The 12,396-nt window shown below is 33.7% G+C and overlaps 1 protein-coding gene across 2 annotated transcripts in view; it reads right to left on the reverse strand.

Annotated features, from left to right (window-relative positions):
• The window catches only part of LOC145293264 (rhodopsin, GQ-coupled-like), a 132,183-nt gene that overhangs the window by 105,194 nt on the left and 14,593 nt on the right, over positions 1 to 12,396 (reverse strand). For both annotated transcript variants that reach the window (XM_080139860.1, XM_080139859.1), the window contains exon 2: positions 3,043 to 3,121. In XM_080139860.1, coding sequence (XP_079995986.1) covers positions 3,043 to 3,121 — 79 coding nt within the window. The remainder of the gene's footprint in view (positions 1 to 3,042; positions 3,122 to 12,396) is intronic.

Here is a 12,396-nt window from a genome sequence, read left to right on the forward strand (position 1 = left end):
CATTCATGGGTACTGGTGGCAATCTTTCACAAGAATCCATGAGAGGTTTACTTTTTTTCTGAATGATTGTGTCAGATTGTGCCAGATACAAGAATGGTTAGTAGTGAGAAGGACTATTTTAATAATGAAAGATCCTGATAAAGGGCCAGATGTTGAAAATTATAGACCAATCGTTTGCTTGAACTTATTTTGGAAGACACAGACAGTAATAATCAGTTCAGAAGTATATGAGCATCTTAAAGTAAATAGTTTATTACTAGTGGAACAAAAAAGTGTGAGGTAAAGGTGTTTAGATAAAAAAACCTAACTATCGATTGATAAATGTATCTTAAAGAACTGCAAAAAGAGGAGAAACACTTTAATGTACTTGGATAGATTACAAGAAAGCTTATAATATGGCGCCGTATTCGTGGGTACTCATATCGTTGAAAAAGTGTAGGAGTGACTGAAAATATAATTGAGTTACTAAGGAATTTCAATAATAATAATAATAATAATAATAATAATAATAATAATAATAATAATAATAATAATACTTAATTTCAGATGGGAAACTATTAGTGACCGTCAACATCAAACGCGGTATCTTCCAAGGAGATTCCTTTTCGCCACTTTTATTCATAATATCACTCATAACATTAACACATGTACTAAAAGAGACAACGATGGGATACCAACTGGAGAAGAATGGAACGAAGATCAGCAGCATGTTATTTATGGACGATCTGAAATTGTTTGGCAAATCAGAAAATGGAAATTGACTCTTTGGTTCTAACTCTACAGCAGTGGAGTGAATACAAACATGATGGAATAAAGAGTTTCCAAATGTGCAGTAGTTAGTCTTAAACGATGAAAGAGATGAGCCATGAAATGCATCATTTTGCCAAATGCTAAAAGATTAGGAGATCCTGATGCAGAAGACTACATATACCTAGGGGTGTTTGAACTTGATACGATGCTTTTGCAATGAAATAAAAGAAAAGATGAAAAGGGTGTATATGAGGAGACTAAAACTGCTCCTGAAATCTAGACTGAATTATAGGAACCTGATCACAGTCATCAATTCATTGGCGGTTGCTGTAATTCGATACAGTGCAGCTTTTGTAGTATGGACACAGGAAGAAATGAAAACGCTGGATAGAGACGCAAGGAAACTGTTAATCAAGTATGCGCCACTTCACTAAATTCTTATGTGCTTAGGCTTTATATAAAAAAGAAGAAAGTAGGAAGAGGACTGGCTGTGATTGAAGAATGTGTCGGGGGGAGTTTAGAAGTGCTCACCACTACTTGGCTAACAGTACTCGTAGCGGTGGCGAAATATGAAGAGCTAGATAAAGATTCGTAGGAAGATAGGCAGAAGTAAAAAGAAGGAATCGAAGCAGAAAACTTGACGGAATGGGTAAAAATGAAATTTCATGGTCAGTTTGAGCAAGATACTAAGGTACAAAATCTCAGTAAACGGTGAATCTTCTGTCTAAAGGTAACTTGACAAGAGAAACAATAAATCTTGTATTCGCTGTTCAGGAAAAGGCACAAAAAACCAATGTAATAAATAAAAAACATTTATGGGAAGGACTGTTCTGAAAAGTTCAAGTTGTGTGATATATCTCTTGAAACAGTGTCACACATTATTAGTGCGTGTTCTATACTTGCTCAAAAAGACTACAAATGTCGCGATGACAAAGTTTGTACGAATCTTTACTGGAGTTTGTGCCAAAAGTTTGGAATCCAGATGACGGGCAAATGGTACCAACATCACCCAGAACTGGTAGTGGAAAATGAGGACGTTATGATTCTCTGGATTTTCATGATTCAGTGCGACCAAGAGATGACTTACAGGAAACCGAATATTGTAGTTGTGAACAATAAGACCAATGGATGCCAAATTATTGATGTGGCATCAACTTAAGAAGCAACAATTATGAGAAAATACGGAACTATCAGAAACTGAGGGTGGGTATTGCTAGATTGTGAAATAAGAAAACTTCTATCGTGGCAATGACTATAGGTGTGCTTGCTAAATTCCTGTTGATTTTATACAACAGCTGAACTCATTGGGCATCAGATACACAATCACCATACTCCAGAAGTCAGTTCTTCTTGGCTCACCAAACCGTTTACGCCATGTACTTTCCATCGAATTGACTCTTTAGGTAGAGTTACTTGCTTTGGTGTAAAAACACACTCATAAGGGAAAACACCGGTCTTAGCCATCACGATCCTATGAAGTTATTATAATAATAATAATAATAATAATAATAATAATAATAATAATAATAATAAGTGGTTTATCTATAAGCTCTCTAACGCACATCCCCCACTACCACACACCGCCCCCACGAGTGAGACAGAGTAATCAAAGAGGAAGTAAAGACCGAGGACAGAGTACTGACCAAACTCCCGCTGGGCAAGTCCGAAGAGAACAGAGACCTTGGGAAGGCTTATTGCAACTCAAATTTCAGTAAAATGGACCAATGGCTGCTGCTAGTGAGAAATCAACGGTAAGCGGCTGCTGCAATGATGCAAAGTCATTTGCAAATGTTATTGAAAAGGGGCGGCGAGTACTGGAAACCGGGGGAGACTTGCTGTCACTCAGCTTCCAGGGAACACCACAGGTTGGTAACATGGATAGATCTTTGATGATTCGTGTGAACGCTACTTGTGAGCCAATAATAATAAATTACAGCGACGCGAAACGCTGTGTATATATAAACTGAGGCAAAAATACGATGCAAATCATGTCGGTCATGTCAAGAAAACGCTTTCTCTATGATTGGGATATTTTTTTGTTCTAGCGTGAGTTCATTTAAAGCAAATCATACTACATAGGAATAAGCTAAAGCGTAATTATCCCAGTCTGTCAAGCTGCTTACACCTGTCAAAAGCGACACCTTAGGTCCTACATCATCTAGTAAATGACCCCTGTCAGAGAACTCATCATTCAAAACGCCTCCATCGTCACTGATTGAGAGAGAAATATGTCGTTCAGTGGTGAGTATTTAAAAAAAATATCTTCAAACACAAGACAAACACGTGTCTTACCTGTCTATTGCGATTAATGTTAGCGTGCTGATTGAGAGGATGCTCACTATTGAAACTATGTAAGCATATGCCTTGCAACCTGCAAAAAAGGAAGATAATATAGAACAAGAAACACTATGCAATTATTGTTCTGCTTATAAATATTAGTTCTGCATCAATATTAGAATATATGGAATCACTTTGTAAAATAACGAGATTGTCGGTACCAAAGACATAGAACGATACAGTTACAAAAAAAAAAAATAAATGTCTTTTCTCGTTTTCGCTATATACCCACCTACAAAAAATATTTCATATGCATTAATAATAACTTCGTCGTTAGATTCCTTCCACACAAAGCCGAACAAAGAGAGCGAGAGAGCGAGCGAGAGAGAAAGAGGGAGAGAGAAAATGAGGGAGAAGGGGAAGTTAACGTCATCGACTGGACGGGCTGGCTTGTGTTTCGCGTTGAAATCGTAATCTCCAGTTGACTTCATTCTTTTCTGGTCTGCGTGCAGATATTTTTTTAAATTTTATTTTATGCTGCACGATTCGAGGTGTTGTCTCTCCTTGTGTTACTTTTGCGAAAACCAGCGGTTGGCTCACAGAAGATACATTTTCCCTCGTCTAAACGCATTAAACATTCGGACCAAGTTAGTTTGGCACATCTAATAACACTCGTAAACGTTTTATGTTCTGTGTCCTTTTTTAGTGATCACTCAGCAGGTGGCGTTATTTCTCCATAAAAAAATAAGTACCAAGCCATCCTTATGATAAAGTATCTTAGAAGTACAAAAAATATAATACAGTATCTTAGAAGTACACTTTAATTCAAGATCTTATTATACCAATAACTTATAGACATCAACAATGATTCTTGGGAAATAAGTTACTTCCGAATATTTCCTGCATATCTCTACTAATATATAAAAATAACTTGTGTGCGTGAGTTCGTTCCCTATTGACTCGGAAGCGGTTGGTCCGACTGCTTTAAATTTCACATGAAGGTACTTTATTTATGAGGAAGTCTTCTTACTTAGATTTTATATCAGAATGCTTCCGATGGATATCGAAAATTGATACTCGAAAAATTTGATTAAAGAAGGTAGTCAAATTTTGACCAAAGTAAACACTTTTATATAGCCTAACATTACAAGTGAGATTGAGAAGTTTTAACAATGCATAAGCAGAAAGCTCAGCCTGTAAAATTAAACTTTTTTTTTTTTTACAAAACAGGGCCATGTACGAAATGAATATTTCTATTTAGAACACAAGTAAACCATGCCACTTGACTTTTGCATTTTAGACTTTAAATGAAGCTATTATTTACAGATAATCTTATAAAATCAACAGAAGTTTCTCTATATTACAAAGTAGACTACAAGGTATAGTGTAGCAAGTCACTGCGAGGAAGCATTTCAATATTCCCCCACCCTCCTAGGTGGTCACTTAACTAGAGAAGACAATCAATTGATTTGATTAAAAATGGGCGATTTCAACGATTGCGAAAGCAGTAAAATTATAGGAGGGTGGAACATTTGTTGATCCTCATTTAATCCCGGCCAAACGTTGGGTCCCCTGCTAGTAATATATATATATATATATATATATATATATATATATATATATATATATATTGTTATTGTTGTTATTTTTCAAGCGATAACTACGGTTAATATTGGCGCCGCCTCGGAGCTCATTTTTTTATTTACTTAGAAAGTCGCCCTTTTTAATTTTAATTTTATTTATTTTATTATTTTTAAAACACGCGTGTTTCAAGGTGTTTTACCTCTCATCAGCGTAGCTTAACTGCCTCCAGGGATCGAACCTCAGACCATGTTTACCACAGTCTGGTGCCTTAACCATTAGGCCATAATCCCTAGATTGATTATACTGTTTATTTTTATCGCTTATAAATTTAGATTTTGTTATTGTTGTTAGTTTTCAAGCGATAACTACGGTTAATATTGGCGCCGCCTCGGAGCTCATTTTTTTTTATTTACTTAGAAAGTCGCCCTTTTTATTTGGACGTATTTAACATTTTTTAATTTATTTTTCGAGTTTTTTTACCTCTCATCAGCGTAGCTTAACTGCCTATATATATATATATATATATATATATATATATATATATATATATATATACCATACTAATTTTATTTAATAAATATTTGAATATTTTATTCAAATATTTATTAAATAGTTTTCTTTCATAAAAGTTATCCATGAACATGTATCACTCGTTATCAGCATAGCTAAATTGTTGACAATGATCGAACTCGTAACAGACAGAATCGGCAGCTTGATGTTTTTTTTCCACGTAGTTACGATACCTCGTAAAATTTTATGAACGACTTTTATGGCTTTTAAATGTAAGATCTATTGTTTATTCATTTTCATTAGCGATTCTGTGGCATTTAATACGCTCGCCTGAGCGTTGTGGGAGTTACCAGTCATATATATATATATATATATATATATATATATATATATATATATATATATATATATATATATAAAAGAGTACATTATAAAATATATTAAAAATTTAATTGTGAGAGTGTCACGATAAAAAGAAAACACCGGCTTTTAATCAGTGGACTTATCAGTTTTCGGCCAGTCTTGTAATTTATCCCGCCTTTATTGATGCTCTTGATAGGTTTACTTTTAGGCTAGCCGAATTGAGTTCAGGAGGTAGAACGCTGGTGGAGGAATGTCTTTTAGTCTTCCTATAACCTGAAGTGGTCCTACTTTCTCTCCACATTTTTATTATTAGATTTACCTCTTTTTATCAAATGGCTTCATGCCTTGTCTGGAGCGTGTGTAACTATCCCCTTTCCAACTTCAGCGAAAGTATAGATAATAATGCTCATGATTAAATGTGAAGATAATACTACACCTTAGGTACGTTGATTCCAAACATATAGCTATAGGAAATTACAGTCTGGGTGTCCAATGAACGCTAGTATTTCGAGATGCTCATCTCAATTTATAAACTCATATTCTAAACTATCATTTGTATACAAAAACGATTAAGCTTTGGTTCATCGTCTTAAAATTAAGAGTCATAATTTATGTTATTGGAATTATTCAGATCATTGTTCTTATGCTAGATATTATTTTTGTATGCTTCCTCAGTTCTAAACACCGACCTTCTTCACGTACATCTTATCGAACTCGGGAATGTATCTAACTCAGACATTATACAGAATTTAGAACGGAACATTTTATTTAGTCTACGTACTGCTTGACGTAATAGGGTAGAATGTAAAGTAATATGTAATTGTATTTTCGCATTGAAACTTCCAGAACACTTTAATATATATATATATATCCACATCCACATACAGTACTGTTTCGTTGTATCACAACTCATCAGTGCGACTAGACATACACCTTTTCCCAGCCGTGGATCGAACCTACGATCATTGTGTTGACAGTCGGCAGCTCTAACCATCGGACCACGAATCAGTGCCCGTAAATCCGATTGATGGCAACAAGTTGTGTATTTTCATTATACGTTACAATCGTTTCGTGACCGTTCCGACAATTTCAAACTTTATATCGTTTGAATATATACACAAGAACGGCATCTCTTTGTTGGAAAAACTCTATTTAATGAACCATATGGAACTCATTCTCTTTAGAAGGAAAACCATGTAATAAAATTTACCTACATTTCTTCCTTCTGAGGTTTTTCTGTTGTCCGTTTGTTATGGATTTTTGTTTAATGTCTACCTATTTTCGTATCTCTATTTTTAACAAATAAATCGATTATCTATTTATCCTTGCAACCCGTTTGCTGTGTTCTCGTAATTTAGGTTGTTCTTCTGATACTAACTTATTGTTGTTCCTTATTTTCTTTATTTCCCTGTTATTTGAGCTTATATATATTATTTTCCTGTTATTTGAGCTTATATATATATTATTTTGCTGTTATTTGAGTTTATATATACTATTTTGCCGTTATTTGAGCTTATATATATTATTTTCCTGTTATTTGAGCTTATATATATTATTTTGCTGTTATTTGAGCTTATATATATTATTTTGTTGTTATTTGAGCTTATATATATTATTTTCCTGTTATTTGAGCTTATATATATATATATATAATTTTCCTGTTATTTGAGCTTATATATATTATTCCCTATTTTCTTTATTTTCCTGTTATTTGAGCTTATATATATTATTTTCCTGTTATTTGAGCTTATATATATATATATATATATATATATATATATATATATATTATTTTCCTGTTATTTTAGCTTATATATATTATTTTCCTGCTATTTGAGCTTATATATATTATTTTCCTGTTATTTGAGCTTATTTATATTATTTTCCTGTTATTTGAGCTTATATATATTATTTTTCTGTTATTTGAGCTTATATATATATTATTTTCCTGTTCTTTGAGCTTATATATATTATTTTTCTGTTATTTGAGCTTATATATATATTATTTTCCTGTTCTTTGAGCTTATATATATTATTTTCCTGCAATTTGAGTTTATAGTGTTGGTTAAGTTGTCAGAGGCGGAGAAAGAGTTTCACTGATTTCTTATCATTCTTTTATCTGGCGATACTTCAAGCGAGGAATATATATATATATATTACGGCGCTGTCTTAGTAGAGGGCAGGCGATTACAGCATGACCGGTTATAGAGGGAAAGCTATTCCCCTATCTGTTGATCTATCTATCTATCCATCTATCTATCTATCTACATATGTATTTATATATCTATCTACCTATCTATGTATGTATCTATCATCCTCACCAGTGTCACGACTCTTCTTTTTTTCGTCATTGATCTCATATTTGTAATTAACCTTTTATTTAAATATGAACACTGGCGTCCGAGTAATTGTTTTCGTAGACGAACATGAGACTTGGTTTCCGACAGCGACTATGATGCATAATGATTCATACATGAATCGGTCGATGAAAATACTTGATGTGAACGTATTCAAATAACTTAATATCGATGAACAAACATAAAAGCAAATAATATAAAGTATAAATATGTTGCGTTATTGAATGTATATATAATTTTATAGCTTGCACTTTTCAAATGTTCGCTAAATTATATATGCACCTGGCAAGTCTTTTGTTGTTGTTTTCAAAATCAACACAGACAAATTGGTTGACATAGAAGTTTATTTACTATTAGCTTTTGTCCATCGACAAAGTGGGAGACGGAACAAACCACCTGCATTTAGCTTTAAAAGTGTGTTTTTTTGTGTACGTGGCATGGGAGGGAGGAAAAATGTCAATCACACTGTACGATTCCGTCTTCTCTTTCTCTCCTTCGCAGGTGTTTATGTAAACTGTCTTATATAGACATCAATCGACATTCCTGAAATGTTAATATTAAGAATATGTAATTTTTTTTATTTTCCGTTGCGCAATTATAAATTCCCGAAATGCAAGGCTAATTTCCTGGAATGTAAGTTTTTTTCTTGTTTGACGGTGATAATTGCAATTCCGGTTTATTTTATGGGATACAATAATGTAGATAAAATTCATCTCGAATGTGCATCGCCGTCGCCCTGGCTCAATATCATAAATATTAAACAGACCCGTTTCAAACGTTTGATTCCGGGCAACGATCGGTTTAAACAAATGCATTTCGATCATGAGAATGACCAAGTGGTGTTGATTAATTCATTGTGTTACAACGTTCAATTAATGTGAGAAACCCCTTAACATCAGGGTCAAAATGATTAACGACATTCTCTGATTATGAATAGAACTGACATTTCCTGGATTATTATCTGCAGAGATCATAAAAATCTCAATGGTACTGCAGAAATGATCGATAATCATTGTCGAATAAGGTTTCTATCTGATAGATGAATAGTTCCGCAAGAACTGAAGAAATTTCGAATCAAAGCATTCTTGCTATGCAAGAATGGACGAAAATATAAATATTTTGGAAAGTATCATTTAAAAGAGGTAATAATTCCTTCTTGTGAAGGCATTTCGACAATTAAACAATTGATTGTTAAGGAATAAACTAATATTTTCAGCTAAGTTATTCATATTAAAAAGCCGAGTTTGCTTCCTTGTTAAATAGTTCCCTGTAATCGGTACTGTATAGGGAAGCAGTGATAGGCAATTCATTTGCACTACAAGTTTGCTATAAATGACCAAATGTATTCACCAATAAAGCATGTTTAATAATGTTTTTTTTCTAACAGGATTTGTAAGTAGCGATTGCTAATATAACTGTTTCAAGTGCGACAAGATGATACGCCAGCTGGAATGGTTTAAAACAATATTCAGAACAAGAACCGGTTACCCCATGTGAATGTCTTCTAAGTCGAACCCTGACTTTGACGAACAGAACCGTCTTATAAGTACGGATTATGTAAGATATTGTTCACATTTTAATATGTAGTAATCGCAAAAATTACATTGAAATCTATCTCTAAATACTGGATCGATAGTCGGTGATCATTTTACAACGCATTTACATAACAAAGATAAACATAGATAATAACACACTTTTGTAATATTTTTAGAATCATAGAGTTTACTACTTAGTATGTTGCACTGTAAAGAGATTTGATTAAACATCTGAAATCGAAATTTTCATGTTTAAGTGAGCCTTTGCATACATTAAACTTGTTTCATTCTTTATTCTGTTACGTATAAAGGTTCTTACACCCGTTGCAATGCAGTTAGTTAGTTTAAACTTTGACAAGGGTCACACTGAGTGCAGAATTATAAGCAAGATCTATACAAGAGAATTCTGTCTACGGTTGAATGAAATGTAGGTCACAAGACAGTGGAAGAGATCGAACGCCTTTGACAATACAGGAGCTGAACGATATGAGGATATGACTAATGACGTCATGTTATCGAGCAAAAGAAAATAGCGTTTCAGATCAATTTTCTTCAGAAATTCATGTCAACGAGACACGGGCCTTGATGTAGAAATTTATAATCTCGGTGAATGTTACATTAGTGTCTGTCCGTCTTTTAAACTCATTTTGTTTAGACAGACTGTTAATTTTAATAAATATTTTTTTAGGATAATATTACTCTGGATCTTCTAATTCCATTCTGTTCAAATAAAACATTGCCGGAAACTCAACGAACGTCTTCCTTGTGTCTTTCCTGCACCAAAGAACTTGTCGTGTAGCAACACTGATGAGGAACTACGGCCAGAAGAAAAGCTTCATGAAAATCAACCAATACAACGAACAGTAGCGGGGGACAGCGACTATGAAACAAAACGCAAAGCGCGTAAAATAGCAGCACGAATAAAGAACGCATTATAGAAACCTTTATTTGAGTTATTGATTAACCATTTATGAAAATATTAAAATTCAATTTATTATTTATTTTTCTCTCATATACTGTCATCTTAATGCCTGGTAACTTGTTTTATGAATTGTTTTTATGAACTCAACTTTGCTACTCGGAATTTTCATATGCCTTTCTAAGCAATAAGAAATTTGTCCCAACGAAATTTACTGTTATAATTTATCTGATGCGTAATTTTTAAGGAATGAATCCATGATCGATTTGAGACGAAGATTATGGTATGTATGAACCTTAAATAATTATAAACAAAAAATTATTAAAGTCATGTAATCTAGTATATCTTTTTTCTCTCGCCAGCTTTTATGGACCTTAGAAAACCATACCTACGTTAAATTAATTATTGAAAAAAATTCGCCAGAATCGAAACAAGGAAATGTACATGATTGTTAGTTCCATATACTCATTGAAGCGGTTTCTGAATAACGTCGTTTATTAATAAAGCTTTTTTTAAAAAAATATTTATATAAATCTGCATTGATTATAACAAATATTAAACCTTGCAAAAATACGGTTTCTGGACGATTCAAAATGACGACGAACTAAAGTAATGTTGTGTTGAACAGACGTCCGTCATGAAATTTTCGTGGATCAGTATTATAAAACCTATGCGATAAATGGAAGAATTAGCTGTGCACGGAGAAATCACGAAAAATTTTATTTACTAAACTGGTTCAGAAACTCAATATATTGACAGACCACGCAAATTTACCATAAATAGCAGAAGTAAGGAACTTTCATTCATTATGACGGATGCTATATATTTTACAAAGATATTTCTAAAAATAAACTAAAAATTTTTAGGTACTGAACATAACAGAGTAAACAATAATCTAATATCGTCAAAACCAGTTGAGAAACCTCAGTTAAATATTTGGTTAATATATGAGTTGAAATTATAATCTAATAGTTGACAACATTTTAAAGACCATAATTTAATCCTTGCCACATATACCAGGGTTGTTCCAAAAGTAAAGTCTCCTATTCTTTTTTACTATAAAAATTGAAAAGCTACGAAGACAGAAGTGGTACCATTAAAACGAGTTACCGTCTGTTTATTATCTGCATATTCACGGCCATGCTCTATGCACTTTTGCAAGCAATGAACGATGGCTGTGCATGTGCGTTCGCAGAACGCTATGTCATACGAGAGCCCTTCCGAAAATAAAGCCCCCTGCTTTTAATTCCAAAACGTTAAAAGCTACGGAGACGTAAAGGTTACCATTAAAACGAGCGAATTTTTATGCTTTATAATTAATTCTTACTACATAGTAACCATAGTTTTGCATTACACTTTTGCCCAAAATTCAAATAGGCATGTCTGCTTCTGACACACTTCCGTGACAGGTGTTGCGTTATTTAAATCTGACACCCTCGATATCTGAAACAGAGATATGGAATTGCCGGTCATGAATGTATAAGTTCAATCAGCATAACGATTTACCTTGATAGATCATGCGAAACCTATAAGATTACAGACGGTTTTTGAACTTTGTCTAATAAGGAAAGACTTGTGAAGGTACACTAACCTAGACGTGATAGCAATACCTGATGCATAGATGGATCGTGGGGTTGTGAAGACATAGGATAAAGGGAGCCCAATTTCGTTGCAGCAACCGTGGAAGAATGTTTTTTATGCGTTCCTATTTATGTTACCTATGACAGAACACTTTTAATTGTTAGACTGTAGGGTCGAATGTTTTTGGGCACGCCAATCGTTCGTTGTCTGATCTAGCTTAAATTTTGCATGTGAGATAAGTTATATCTCTACGGGTACTGTGGAAAATTACAGCTCTGAACTAATTGTGGTTTCTGTTTTACAGGTGTTTAAACTGAGTCAGGTGTGAAATGGAGCCTGTTGAATGTCAATCAGTGATCCAGTTTTTGTATTTGAAAGGACGCAAACCACAGGAGACTTTTGATGAAATGAATGAAACTTGATAATACCCCATCATATGTCCTTGTAAAACGCTGGCATCGTGAATTCAAACATGGCCGGAAGTCTGTGGAAACAGCTCCCAGACCTGGTCGCCCCCCTT

The sequence above is a fragment of the Euprymna scolopes genome, chromosome 14 (assembly GCF_053919585.1).
Source record: "Euprymna scolopes isolate OS-2025 chromosome 14, ASM5391958v1, whole genome shotgun sequence".
NCBI classification, from domain to species: Eukaryota; Metazoa; Mollusca; class Cephalopoda; order Sepiida; family Sepiolidae; genus Euprymna; species Euprymna scolopes.